General features: G+C 38.6%; 1 protein-coding gene across 5 annotated transcripts in view; it reads right to left on the bottom strand.

The window, feature by feature from the left end:
• Window positions 1-1,682: 1,682 nt before the first annotated feature.
• Window positions 1,683-15,660, bottom strand: part of ANAPC10 (anaphase promoting complex subunit 10) — a 59,730-nt gene continuing 45,752 nt past the window's right edge. Inside the window, exon 6 of one of the 5 annotated variants that reach the window (XM_030493091.1) lies at window positions 1,683-1,802. In XM_030493091.1, the coding sequence (XP_030348951.1) occupies window positions 1,789-1,802 (14 nt within the window). In that variant the 3' untranslated portion in view covers window positions 1,683-1,788. Of the gene's footprint in view, window positions 1,803-3,373; window positions 3,717-10,999; window positions 11,571-11,599; window positions 13,034-15,660 lie in introns of those variants that run through there. The other 4 variants (XM_030493092.1, XM_030493088.1, XM_030493086.1 and 1 more) reach the window with 4 other exon arrangements.

Raw genomic sequence — 15,660 nt, 5'->3', positions numbered from 1 at the left:
GCACAGGCCTTTTCATAGCCAAATTTATCCTGATACTTAAAAAACAAATGGAAATAATGTTGTCATATGGCAGCCAATTTGTACAGCATATGAATAGCTTTGGAAAACTTTCCCTGCAACAATACTCAGCTTTGCAATTTTTTTAATAATTCAACATCCTCTCAACAATACAAATGCTATTGACACATCTCCTTGTAAAAACACGTCTCCGACGCTAAATTGTAGTGTCAGCGACAACTGTCACAATATGGCTTTGTATTTAAAGGTGTTTTCACTATCACAGGAAAATGCACTATCAAGAGAAAAAGGTGTTAAGATGAACAGAATGTTTCAAGAGTTTCAGAGAATACAGGAATTTTTCATCTCTAGGTCACTCTTCACCTCCAGGCAGGCCATCACTAGCTGGTGTGACAGCGACTCCTGTAGAACGGAATGGTGTTCTAACAGTAAATAGCAGATAATCAACCATATCACTAAAGTTATTGCTCTAGTTGCCAGCATTTGTGAAAAGTCAGCCAAGAGTTCAAATACTCCATGGGCATAAAAAAACCCAGAGATTATATTTCTTTAAATGACTTTCATAATATATTTGAAACCTACACTGCTGACGGCACTACAGTTGAAGTATAAGAACATTTAACTTGTTTCAACAAGCTAACTCCAGGATGAGAAGCAATTCTGCTGAGGTATCAGCGAGCATGGTATTTGGTTAATTATCCTGCCAAAAAGCAGTGATTAACCTTGCTAAGTGCCAAATATGGGAAGCATTGTACAAACACTGCTACGCATATTGAACCTGTTCTGTATAATCACCAGATTACAGGGCTGTCAGAGTGCTACACGCAGAGCCTAAAATCATATGTAAAATGATGGAAAAGCTGGTCTACACAAGATACATGCACAGAACAAAACCATAAAGTTTGGCAGGAGATAATTGTAATTGCTGAGTCAAAACCATAGGTATATTCCTTAAAACAATTTGAGAGATATTTCAGACATATAACTTACACATAAAATCCTAATTAGGTTAGCAGTCCCTATGCCCTACTGTCACTTATCTTTAAAACTGTTGAAAAATTTCTTTTCAAAGAGAAAAGCAAGTGCCATTTTTACCTCTCAAATCAAGAAAGTTCACAAATCCTGAAGTTCCAGAAAAAAAAAAAAATTACAAACACTTCAGATAGTTTCTTTGCCTGTTTTTCATCAAATGAAATTTTCAACATTCCCACGTTGCAAAAGTTAGAAGGCAGGAGGTTCGTAAGCAAGGCTTCTCCACATGCTTCACAGCTCTTGCTACTCATGTTCCCTGCAGTACAAATTATCTAGGTGAGATTATATTTCAATGATACTTGGCAACTGCACTAAAAAAAGCTATAAAGATGCATCTTGTATGTCACAAGATCGTAGTCCTCAGAAAGAATAGGACTATTATTCTACCACAAGTAGTCACCTACCACTCTGATTGCAAAACAAAGCATTTCTGGTTTTTTTAACAAATCAAAAATGTCCCATTAAGGAAAATGCAACTGAATTTTTTTCCTATTTCTGTTAAGGTGTTTTCTATAAAGAAAAAAATATTGATAGAGAAACCAATTTTTTCATTCAGAAGACATAAAAAGAAGAGTAGGTCATCCTCCACACATTTCAAATTTCATTTCCAGTGGGCAAAATATAACTTACGTATAGTATAATTAATATTCTTTCAGATTAGGAAAATCCCTACTTGGAATCAGCTCTTCATGGTTCAACGGCAATAGTCAAACTGAGCCCCCATGTGAACAAACAGGGTCACTGAATTATTCATAAAGGAAGGAAAGACAAACTTGTTAAAAAGTTAACATATTTAAAAGAAGGAGAACATATTTTGATTCATTCCCCTGGTTGCGCCACAGCCAAAGGGACTGCTGTCCTCATGGGGAGAGTGAAAAGACACCAGTTTTATAAAAGCCCAGAGGGCTAGAAGTGGATAACCACCAGAAGTGATGGCTTGAAGCCATCAGTACATTTTCTTCATTTACAAAAAGAACTTCAATATGTGCTTGAAATGCTTTGTTTTAGTTTGTTAGCTGTTCTGCAAAGATCTCTTGATAATACAGAATGTTTCCACAATAAATGTTGGCCAGAACAAGTTTACTCTAGAGTTTTACTCTATCATTGAGCATTTACAAAATAAACTAAATTTAAATAAGTAAGGTTGGCCAAATTCAAACCACAAATCAGAAAACCACCAAGTAGGACCATCCTCCCTGCCAAAGCTTAATGTGACCTAATGGGAGAGCTGTAAGAGGTTAGAGTTGGGTTTTATGTAGCTTCATGTAATATTTGGCAAACCGAAGGGGCTGGGACAGGACTCCTGATCCTTAAACAAACATTTGATGTAATTTTTTTTTTTCACTTTTTCATCATAATAGTACTCTGCATTCTGCCCTCCTATGACCTCAGCCCCTTTTCCCCAGGGTGGGTCAGATTTAGAACCTCCTTCTTCACTTACGAGTGCCATTTGAATCAGCCCCTTCCAGATGTGTTTCACCTCCACCCACAACAGGCCCTGCAGGTCCAGCAAAGTGCAGAGAGGGAAAGGACTGCAAGGAGAAGGAGCCGTGCCCTGGCAGCACATCAGTTGGCTTGCAACTTCTCACTGAGTTTATTATTCATAGCACTGGTGGGAGGGCAGGGGGCAGGGTGACTCACACAACATCTTGTCTAAATTGAAAACCAATACTAATCCACACCCCTGCAACCAAGCAGCAGAGCTGCGGTGGGTCACTGTGGTCAGTTTTGCTTCCAGTGGATGTCTGGGCCCCAGGGACTTCCTGCTCCAGGCTAAGCAGGTCACTCACTACCATTAAAACAAGAGAGAACAGCAACTTTATCTTTCCCCCTAACCCCTTCAGAGAAGTGATCTCCACTGCCTGTTTTCTCTGAAAGAAGCTACATTTATGTTGGTGTTAAAAGTGAGAGTCAATGTGAAGCCTCTTGAGTTACTTTTTAATTTGTATGAAACATACAGACAAATGTATAAAACCTCCCAGAATTCCAATTTAGTGCTACTCTAAACATATAAAACTAAATAACCACCTTACTAGCATTGATCCAACTAGAAAAAGAAATGTTACTTAGCCTGAACTCCATAATATTTCAAATGCAAGTGAACAAGAAAATTATGGTCCTAAGTACAGACTGAAAGACTGACGCAGTAAAGCAGAAATAAAGTGGTACTTTCTCTTTCAGGTACTACTATAGGAAAAACAAGTTTAACTGTATTGAATTCAATAGCAAAGCATTTGCCTAACAAAGTCAGAGCTAACACACTACTCCAATCACATTTTAAACTAAAATCTGAAGTGTTTTTGCCACCATCATACAGCTTCACTAGCTACCTCATGATACATATGCATTTTCAAAAGCGATTATATGACTTTTTTAACTTGTCCTGCTGTCCTGCCTTTCTCTCACTGTTTAACAATTCTGTATAATCTCATCTTCAGTTTGCCCCCAGTGTTAGTTTTGATGACCAAATACCTAATCCTGTTGTCAGCACACCCTACCCTGAAGAAGGGTGAAGAACTACACGATCCTGGAACCTGGAGTAGGTGCTTCCAGATGGATGGAGAACTGGGATGGGATCAATCAGCGCTAGACCAGAGCTATCAGGGAACCTGCTTAGTTGAGGAGTGATAGGACATTTCTGGGATGCTCAAGGTTGTTTCAGTCACCTGAAGGGAAGCAAAGGCAATAAGGGCAATAGGAAATGGTCCTGCCCATATGCTGCTGCAACTTCCACCTCCCAAGAGCTCCTCCCTGCCTGGGATCCACCAGGGAGGAGATGCTCCACATTTCCTGCTCGAGAGTGCCACAGTGGCCCCAAGCGGTAAATAAGGAAAACTTCAAGCAGAAACCTGCAAGTCTTCCTGTGGCAGAGCCAAATCCTAAATTAAAGGAATGTGTGACAAAGCTGCCAAAAGTGTGACACTTGGCAGCTCTCCCAGCTGCCTTCTACTACTTCCCTTCTAGCCCCCAAAGTATCGGTGATGTGAGTAAGGGGCACTTTCAAGTAGCTGCTGGCCCGTTCCCACTGCAACTGCCTGGAAGAGGACTCTTGGCTTCTTCAGGCACCACTGGGTTAAGGTAGAGAATGCGCCTGCTGGGCCCTTTGCCTGATTCCTATTCAGATGGTGGAAAACAGCATAGGAGATGGCTGGCTCTTTCTGAATTGAGGAAAGCTTCTAACAAAATTAGTCTCCTTTCTTCACAAAGCTACACAAAAGAAAATAAAGCATCAGCCAAAAAAACTCTGCCTTTGCTTTCTCCCGGCCCTTAAGTCAATTGGAGTTAACTCCCACTGAACTATACACCAGTTAGGGACAGGCATATCTCACTGTCTTCACATCTGTTTCACAAACCAGCGCCCACCCCGAGGTACACACCACCTCGTGCCTTCACAACCTTCTTTCAGTACCTTCGATCCTCACACCTTGGAAGTAGGATATGTAGGCTTTAGCTGTTTTCCCTGTAGGTAGCACACTCGCTCTTCACCCAAGTCACAAAAGCCATAATTAGAGAAAAATCTCTCCCACCTCACCCTTGCTTATAAACTGTTTCCATCTGGCTAAAATTAAGTTAAAATTCTTTCTTCTCTGCTTAGATTGATATTTCTAATATTTCATTTCCAGAGGGGGGGAAAAACAGCAAATTACCAAAGTGTTTCATATCATGTTACACTCTCATTGAACTGAACATCTCACTGACTCCTTTCCATGTGAGGATCATCGTATTTTATCCACTAACATTAGAAAAGTATAAGTATATGCCGTCTTTTACCCCAAAAGTAGAGCACTGTACAAATATGCAGGTATTCAACCAACACAGCTAGATACAAACCAATGGAAAATTACTATTTACACACACAAAAGACACCTCACAGGAGAGAAGAATGAAAATGGAAATATATTGTACCTAAGTTATCAGAAGGGTAATTTAATTATTCATAATACAACTTTAGTTGGCACATGCATACACACAATATTTATAAAATGTTCAAAATGTGTGGGCAATGCTTTCATATCTTACTGATGCCATGAGGAGCACAGGCATGCAATTGTTGATCCAGAGGAAAAAGCAGCATTATTTCACGTTAACTCTTACAATTGTTCGGAACATCCCATCCTGCTACTAATCTGACATTGCTGTGTGTAATTTGAGTTATCTGACACACAAAATAGCATATGGTAACAAACATTAGCTCTTTATTTTGCAATTTTTTACAGACCAGAAGATACAGAATCTCTAGACCTAAGTCTAGAGTCATTGGCCCACTGTGTGAAATCAGCAAAGTCTATTAATCCCTCTAGTAATCCCTACTAGGAAAAAACTACCTTTTGTGACCTCTAAATGAAATGTTAGATATTGTTATTACTGAGGTGACCTAAGGAATTTACAAATCGGTTTAAAACTGACAGAGCTATGTTAGGAAAACAACTTTTATATTTCTGAACTCTAGACAGATTGGCAGATATCTATATAGAAGATATAGCTTAGCTATATTGAGACCCAGATGCATTCTTTGAGTAGCCTATTATTACAGAGACCATTCAGAAAGCCGTAGGCCAAAGTAAGATCATTTGTTTTACATGACAGATGCCTTTGACAATCTGGCACTTCACAGATATAATTTCACTATGGAATTTTGAATTGCATCTTCTCACTGTATTTTTAATAGAAGTTGTCTTAACAGGAAAATGTACAGAACTTAGTTTAGTATGGAAGACGGTCATGTATCTGCGGAAAAGTCCATTGAAGAATAACTATGGAAAAACATGTATCTTTCCTTTCTAGAATGTTGGACTCCATTTGGCTCTGAATGCAGAAACCAAAGGTTTCTATTCCTACCTGTCATTCTTAAAAAAGTAATCATTTGAAGAAATAGTACAGAATTTTCATATTTCAGTTCTGTAAATGCAGCCACCTTCCACCTTCTTGAATTCAGAGGCTTCATGCATAAGGTAAGGCTGTTGTTTTCCAACAGTCTCTCTCCTGCTTACTGACACAAGTTCCTCAGGAGCAGAATTCTGCTGAAATACTCAATCTCTCTTTGCCTGCTTCTGCATCTCAGGAGCCATTCCTTTTTGAGAGAGATTTCAAAATGGAAAATTGGCCTTCTCAATCAAGATCTGACCATCGGTCCTCCACATAGTGTTCAGAGTCCAGCAGAAAGCTGCTCCAGTGGAACCAGAAACTGGAAATAGAGAATCACTTTCCTTATGCATATATTTCTTCCCTTAGTATTCTCTGAAATACTTCATTAAAAATTATCATCTGCTTACAAACTAAGTATATTTTTTAAGCGTAGGGTTGTGGGGTTTTTTCTTTCAGAAATTGAATTTCCTCCCTTCTGTAAAAATTCATAAATTTTTTGAGGAAATGAGATACTGAGGAGTAATGTTCCAATGTAAAGTGAAGACTACTCTGGCCTGTACTAAGTTCTCTCATGAACTGGTGTTTAATGTTCAGTGGCCTCCAATGTAAACTTTATCATAGGGGTGCAAAGCAGCATATCAGCACACAGGACAGATGCTTTCTGATTCAGTTTGTTTCAAAACCTTGAAAAACTCCATAGCTGAGACTACTACTTACACCACGAATCAGCTGGGCATTGCAACCCCAAAAGAGTATGAAAGCACCGGTTATCGTTGCACAGCCTGCTATTGTATCACAGCACATGAAGGATGGGGACAGAGAACAGTAATTTTTTACAAGTGTACAGAACATTCAAATCTGCTTGAACAGAGATTTCGTAGAACAGAATCAGAGAACTAAAACTGCTATTTTATACATCCCAAACAAAAGTAGCTCAGCGACACAGTGGTACCATAATTGCACTGGAGGCCCTGTCAGAAAATTATTGAATTGCTGAAGCATTAGGTATTTTAAAATTTATTATATTTTGTGACCAAACTGGCAACTGCAGAGGGGTTGGGACTATATTACAGTGTAATAAAAACCTCATAAAACATTTAAACAAACTCACACATCTGCAGAGAGATGGGAGGTATTATGTAATGTAAGTCATTGCTAGAGTCACCTCTCACCCTACTAGCTGCTGCAGGAGCAATGTTAGGTATAAAGTGCCTCTGTGGTTTCTCACTCTGTCTCACTCACCCCCCACACCCAATACACACATGTACTCTCATGCATGGATGTTATTTACAAAAGTGACAGCCTGGGTTTGGGGGTGGTTTGGTGCTTTTAAAAAAAACAAACCAGAAACAGAAAACAAACAAAAAGCAAACCAAAAAAAAAAAAAAAAAACCCAACAACAAAAAAACCCAAAAAACACGTCAAAAATTTTTAAAAAATGAACAAACCTGGAATGGTTTCAGTTTCAAACAAACAAGTGCAGAGGCAAAAAAGTCCAATGCTCATTTTATCTTACTCCCCATAGTAAAGAAGTTTTGGATACAGGTCTTTCCTTTAACTCATATCTAACAACCTCCAGAGGATTTTTTCACTGGATTTAATCAAGAATATTCCGTGGACAAATTCTTGACCTACATCTTAGGCTGGCATCCCTATTGTGTTTGTTCTTAGAAAATTTAACAACAGCTCTACAGCACTACTTTTGCAGTTTGCCAGAAAGCTTATGTCTCAATTATATGCAAATGCAGATGATAATGTGTGAGGTAGGATCCACAATTGCACTCAAGGGACTACCTCAAAACCAGTCCAACAATCAACGATCCTTCGTCCAAACCACAAAAGACAATGAGAGATGAGTGCTTGGAATGTTTTAAAAAATTATGGCTGCCAAATTGTTTGAAGGCAGTCAGGAATGTATACTGAGGACTCATTAGAGTTCCTTCCTGGCTGCTCTCTTCACTGCAGCATATTCGGATCAGCTCCCAGAAGGCTCTTGATGAAATATTAAGTTACTGAGCTGGAAAAAACAAATACCTTCAAAGTTTCATTTCTTTCATTCTTGATTTCATACTGACCTACTCCGAGACATGACACAACATGGGATATGGAACACTCTGCAATGCAAAACAGCATAACCACCACCTTTCCTACTATTGAAAATACAGTTATTTTTGCCAGCTGGAAGCTGAGCAGAAGCTTTGTAGAACTCTGAAATCCTTTGTAGCCTGGTGGTTTATGTGAACAGATATTATCTTAGAATACTGAAAACTTCCACAAACTTTGTTGTTAATTCACTTCTTTTCCCTCCAGCTTTTATCTTCTAACTTGAAAAATCACATTTTCACTTACAAAGATGCAGACCAGCAGCAGCAATAGCCCAAACTCTATAAGCAGTAAAGCCACTCTGTAAGGGGCATTATATGCTTATTCCTCTTCTCTTAGCAACATCTTGTTAGTAAGCTTATTCTCGAACAGGGTAAAGAGAAGGGGATGAATGCCTGAAAAATGCTACATATAGTGGTGATGTCTAGGCTGTTCCCAAGGAACAATTCAAACACGCCAATCTCTTCCCAACTCTGAAAACATTCTTCAGAGCTGTCACGAGATAAAACTAGCCATGTATTAAAAACGCTGCTGAAGACATCTAAACTCTAAATAACTTATCTATGTCTCTCCCAGCTACCAGATCAATTTGAATAATATATGAAAGGATAAACTTACACAGTATTTTTTGTTTAAACATCTAACTCTGGGCTACAGGAAGAAGCATTCCTTGAGAAGGACCGTGCCCTGGTGTTTGATTGGACAGCGGAATTCCCTCTTCTTTCATCTTCACCCACCACCAGTGTGCAAGGCCAGAGTGCACTAACCTTTCTGATCCAGAGCGATTTGAATCCACATCTATCACTTGTGTGGCAGGTCAGAAGAATGCAAGAATAAGGAAAGCAAAGGAAGAAAAATAACTTATTAATTTTTCATGTTAAACTGACCCACTTGAGGGAAACATTCATTTGGGTCAGCACAGGTAAGAGAATGCAATTCTTCCCCATACCTAGAGACAGGCCCAAACAATGATTTTCCTCTGCTCTTTTTCATAAGCACACACCTGTGACTTATAACTGCTAATTAAAATCAGATGTGGGCAATTCCATAGATAGAGGAAATGAACCAGTGAAAACACAGCTCCTATGGCTTTTTGATAATCCAGATAAAAGACTGGGCATTCTGGAGATCAAAAAAGTCTATTAGGAAACAGAGGATGGCTCTTAAATAACATTTAAGCCTTTAAATTAACTTTGTGATCTAGCCCAGAGCTTTCAAATAGATATGGGAATAACTTAAGTTCCTGGGGCTTCACAGGGCTTAGATGAGCCCAGAGAAAAACTATTGCAGGTTTTCTGGTACATTTATCTCTTGGAATTTTGCTCACCAAAACTATATTCCGAAAGATGGAGAAACTGATCCACTGTTGTTACACCTACTTTGTACAGCATTTCTGCCAAGTTCTAAGTTATCACAGATGAAGAAATAGCTTTAACTAAAGTATCTGAAGGGCCATCAGAAATCTAGCAAAACAGCTTTTTTCTGGTATTCTTAGGTTCACCTCCCATGCACAGTAAGCATGCTGAGACAAGATCATCAATTGAAAGAAATTGATATAGCCATTAATAGAAACTTTATCTTTTCCGATCTTCTGTAGTCCAAAGAGCACTATATCTTCTCCTCAAAAAAGACTGTCATAAACTACACTGGTAATAGCCTGGCCTTCAGAGTATCTTACATTAAATATGTTAATATCACTTTTCATACTACTTTTATAATTAATTATATTTTTGTATTGCAGAAATTATTTTAGTTTTCTCTTGGCTTATCTCCCATATGTAACTTTCTGTAAGTGATATAGAACTTCATACGTGCTATGCATATTCAACTAATAGTGACCCACTTTTTAGATGAAAACTTATTAGGCATTTCGTGTCAGGAAAGTAACTGATAAAGTGCAACTTACCAGCACCAATCCTTTGTCTTACTCAAAAGTTTCTCATCATAGTCCCTTCCTCAACTTGTATCAGGATCAGGGAGACAGCAAGTATACGGGAAGACAGACTTTGTTAGTTTTCTGCCATGTGGAGAATATTTTTCCCATGAAAACTACTCCTAAGTGCTCTTCGTATTGTAAGCCTCCTAGACAGGATGGAAAATAGTCTGTAGTTTTGGTATAGAATAGTTTTTGCACATTTTGACAAGATTGTCCACAAATGTCAAAGCTAAACACCTGCAATGTTCTGCACGTTTTAGACTCTCTGAAATTTTGACTTCAGAAAATCTGACGCCTGACACAGAAATTCTATGATCTGTACTCCTATTTCCAGAGCAATAAAACTAACTTTCTACTCGATAGCCATCTCTGCCACATGGAGTTAGTGTTGAGTGAAGGCTAGAAATTAGGTCTCTGATATGTCAATACAATATATTAAAAACAGATCAATGTAATTTACCTTAGTCTGTAAATAACTTATGCACTTGCAATAGTCCTTTAATACGGTTCTGACAAATACTGCATGCACTGTTTAACATTAATTTTAGTTGTACTACTGACTTTCACGAGACAGATGCTGCTCAACATGTATAACAAAAAATGCAACACTTATTATTTAGATTAGTATGCCAAGATTAAGCAACTTTAAGCATAAACTGAAGCATTCAGTATCCCAATGCCTTCTGCACAGTCCTGCAAAGTTCTTGGAAGAACTAGACACAAAATAATCACACAAATCCTGAAGCTGTAATTTGTAGTTAGGAGCGAAGTTCTACAGAGAAAAGGAGCCTGCTTGATTTCCCCTCACTATAATAACACGAGGAAAGGGTAAGTGTGTGTTTAAGGAAGATTAAAAAACCAAAAGTTTCTCAGGTTAACAGTCACAGATATACTTCAACAACTATTTTACTTTCTATTATTTTATATTACAATATAAATAACCTGAAAAATGCTATGTTTGGAGACTTAATGAAGAAACCACTGCAGAAAGTGCAGTTCATCAAAGATAATTTTCATTACACAAGTCTCTTGTATCTTCTTGCATATCAGCCAGCACATCCCTTTACCATTATTGATATAGAGTTCTTTAAGAATGATACAACACAATGATATCATGTTGTCTCATCCACTCATGGAATTATTAAAAATGTTTACATTACAGCAGTTTAATAATAACCTATGGTTTGGTCCTAACTCTTTGAGTGGAAGTGTCCTCAAACACACTATCACTGACAAAACCCCTGATTTTGAAAGCTATTTTTTCTGCATCAGTGAAGTGTAGCCTAACAGTGCCTTCACTGTAGTCTTGCATGAAAGTAATCACTTCTCTGTACTTTTCCTATGACAAATTTATTTTTCCTATATGCTTTTACTGGCTGGTGCAGTTGGCGTAGCTTGGCTGACAATGAGCCAGAAAGATGTGAGTGTAGGGAAAACTCACAGCTCTCTCAGCTGTTGGCACAGTGGAGAGTAAGAGCATAGCAGAAGTGATGCATTCAAGCACAACCCTGTGAGTTAGTATTACCTGCCTGCCAGCTTGTGAACACTACTGGCAGTGCATGTAAATGCAGATTATTCACACCCTTGTAAACGAAGAGAAGGTGTTGGAAACTAACTGCACAGAAAAATGTAACAAAATGTTGTAAGTATTCATCAACTGTAGGAGCAAGTGAGCACTGTTCTTTGATCCCAGGAATTTAAAAAGGTGAAGTAAGTCAATTTGCAAACTAAAATGCATGCCGAATGGTGCTTAAACCAAAAACATTTCTTAAGGATGTTAACATCACTTCTAATGTTTTACTGTGTATTAACACCAGAATAGAATTGTAGCCCTATTATGACATCAATCTCATGTATTCTTATCATTTGGGAGACCATCTCTGAATCATGAGACTACAGTTGGGCCTTATAGAGAGCATCTTAATTCCATCTACCTACACTGAAGGTGATATAATGCCAAAGGAAATACCAAAGTTGATGGTACTGAATAATAAATTCATATGACAACAACTCATCCTAGACCTCTGGTTCACTACTGGCTGGGCATTTTACTATTTTAAGGCATTTGAAGGTATCATTACCTACATTTTTGAGTTTTAAGATGACATTCAAAGAAATTTTGTGAATTTTCATTAGTGCATATGAAGCAGAAATCATAAAATATTTCTCTACTAAACCAGTTCCTCTGCTTTCTAAACAAATCCTACTTATGCACTTGCCTCCAGAAAAGTAACAGAAAAACCTCAGGGGTACTGCAAACACTCGTTAAAGAATTACTCATACTTTGTAAAAAAGTGGGGGAAACCCCATTGTCCGATGAAACAAAAGCAGTTTTGAATCAAGGAAGCCGAATAAGAATACACCCATGATTTTTATGATTTAAGAAAGCCCAGCAGACATGATAATGACACAGGGCCATGTTATAGGAGATTGCACAAACATACAAACAAGATAAGCTAATTATCCAGCTCAACAAATGCCCATAAAGTTAAAGACTTCCTTCTTGCTTCAGTGGAGCTCAGTAAGCTATAAAATCCAAGAGACAGAAAAAGCATACTGTAACCAGAAGAAGATACAATTCAAGAATTTCTCTCAGTAAACGCTAAAGTAGACATGGACACTAGAATACATGCATTAAGATCAAAAGAGCTTTCTTTCTGGAATTACTGATGACAAACCAAGGTAAGTATGACACTGACTAGTGTCAGTTTAGTTGTAAGCAGCACTAGCCAAAACCTGCATTTAATATGGTATATTTAAGATCCAGTAGTGTATGTGGTTGAAAAGAAATGACAGGGAGGAACATAAAGGGATCTTCTGCAAATACAAGTCAAGTAGATACCAAAGCTAGAAGTGGAAAAGCTTCAGCAGCTACACTACTTGTGATATTTTTGAGAAGCGGGAAATGACAAGTAAGTTCTATGGCAAAGAGTCTATTTTAATGGAACAGCAGTAAAAGAAATGACACAGTGGAAGCATTTTGTGTGGTCCTGTTCATATTTTCACTGGATGGACAGAGCGCTTGATTCCACCATAAGCTTTTATTAACAGCCAAATCCGACAAAATGTGATTTTAAGCTAAAATATATACATATATAAATTGTTTATTATTTAAATTTCACAACAAGCATAGCATTCAGACTAAGAATGAAGCTCTTGCCAATTTTGTAGAACATAACACTATGAAGGTTATATATCAGTCTAAACATTTTCTCAGTGTACTGTGATGAGAAAACTGTTAGGATCTTCCCCCCCACCCCTTTCTTAAACATACTCCTCCCTCAAAAGTTTGCTTTTTGGGGTTAGAGAAATGCAATGCTTAACTCTCAAATCACAATGTTTCTACTCTCACTTGGCATCACATTCTAAGCAAATTTTGCCAACAGCCAAGTGTTCAAGAATTTAAACCGCTGAAGAATGTACAAATGGCAGCAAAACCACAAGGTCCATTTAGTTCAAACAACCTGTCCCCAGTAGGAGCCCCTGGGAAGTATCCACAGGTCCTTAGGTATTTTCAAGCACTTTCTAGTGCTTTGGAGGGTGCTCTGAACAGCATCCCCTCCACTTCCTTGGTTTTCCATCTTTGATACTTTGAAGCAGACTTTGAAGCAAATCCCTTCCTTTGATCACATTTATTGTCCCCTGTAGTGAGTTTGTTTCTCCAAACTCCTCCCTTATCCCCTCTTCCTTTTCCAAGCAAAAGTTCTTTGGTCTTGCTAGGGGCTTGACACTATCCTGTTCCTAAAAAGGAACTGGCATAGACCAGTGCTAGCACTGAAATGCCTAGGGAAGAGTGTAAGAGGACAAGCATGTAATGGTATTTCATCCAGTACTACAGACATTTCCAACAACTTAAGGCCTATATCTTCTGTATTTCATGATCTTCAATGGATTTTTCTCCCAACAATTTGTTCAGTCATGCAAGCTCTAGATATCTACAACCTGCTGCAGCCAGGAGCTACACAGCTCAAATACAGCTTTGAGAACAACATTCTTTCATTTATTTTCAACTTCCCGTCTGCTGATATAACTCAATATCCTCTTGTACTGAAAGATACACTGGGGCCAGGATAAAAATTAATCCCTACTCACTCCACAGTATTCATGATTTTAATCAGTTAATTTGACAGTGCTCACTTTTCAGCAGACTGCTTTTTAACGGGTGTGTGAAACAAGAAATTGCATTCAATGGAGAGATTGGGGTAGAGGAGTGCTACCTCAGGACAACTCACCCATCCAGATGGCAATAGGCACTAACAAGAAATAGATGCGGAAAGACTTTCTATGCCTTAACTATCTTCCAGGGTGAAGTGACTTCTTTTTTCTTTTTGGGCTGCTTTCATTTTGGTTTCAGTGCTTCAGGACCACCAGAGCACAAAAAGGCTCCATGTGATCAGATTTGTCTTTGTCAAGTAATTCCTTGCCTCCAGGTTTAGGAGGTTCAGACTTTAGAAACTCCTGATAGCTCTGATGTGTGGTATTAACTCTGGCATTCAAAGGCCAGATAAAGTACATGAGGTTTGTACTTTGAGACAATACAGATAGTTGGTACATCTCTCTAGCAAAGAGAACCTTGCATGATTGAAGATACTGGCTTTTTAACAGTTTTTAATAGACTGCGCATGTAACAGCCATACACCAGGACTCAAGAACCATCAATTAGCCCAAAAGGGCCTGCAGTAATGAAGGTAAGCCTGGGTTGAAACCCAGTGAAAAGCTAGGTGGGAGGAAAGAAGGAGAAGTTTAGTAACGACAAAGCTTGAAAAACAAGAGTACAAGTCTGGCTCATACAAGCACTTAAGGAGAACTGGGCAAGAGGAGCGTACTTTGCTGCTTTTATTACCATACAGACTACATGCTAGGGAAGCAGATTCACAGCATTGTGCTACAGACAGCGGTAGGTTAAAACTGTGAGAGAGCTACCTCTGTGACAACACTACTCTAGCACAAATCCCTGGTGTAAGCTATAAACAAGTATAAAAGAACTGAGGTATTTCCAATACAAATGCTCCTGACAAACAATACTTTTATAGAAAGCTACTTCAACTAGCGTGGGGAACAAGATCAATTATCTTTAAAACTCTTTGACTCTATAAACCCCAAATAAAAACAGCTCTTCTAATCTACTGAAGCTTAGGTAGTTACTGCAGAGAACGAATTTTAAACCAGATAGGAAGGTCCACACAAAGCAACAAAGCACATTGCCCAGAAGACAGTATTTGGTGAAATGTGAAACATTACCCAGGGATAATTCCCTCACAAATCTCTTCCGAGTTTCTCAAAACTTAGCCAAATTGCAACACTTTTAGCTGAAACTTCCCACACCAGCTGTCTGCTTCAGGCTGAATTTATGGCTGAAGTGGGAAGATTAGGGAATTCAGGGGGGAAACTGAGGAAAGAGGTATTGGGTGAAGAAAGTTACAACTAAACAGGATACAAAATGCTGCAACAGTGAATCTGGAAAAGGGACAGAGACAGATGAGAGCTATGGGGAAGGAGAATGGGAGTGAGGGGATAACTAAAGGCAAGGGTGGGAAAGCATTCACACTTGGAGATGAATTTGGGCCCAATGTAAAGACTGGGAGGAAACAAGCACTGCAAATGGGTGAAGCAGGGTCCAGAGATGACAACTTCCAGAGCAAGCAATTTAGGGCTGCCACCAGAAGCCAGAGAAATGGACTAAGTGAAATACACTGGTTTCCATT

The sequence above is a fragment of the Strigops habroptila genome, chromosome 7 (genome assembly GCF_004027225.2).
Source record: "Strigops habroptila isolate Jane chromosome 7, bStrHab1.2.pri, whole genome shotgun sequence".
NCBI lineage: Eukaryota > Metazoa > Chordata > Aves > Psittaciformes > Psittacidae > Strigops > Strigops habroptila.
The sequence above is the reverse complement of the archived record's forward strand: the minus strand, read 5'-3'. Positions and strand labels throughout refer to the sequence as shown.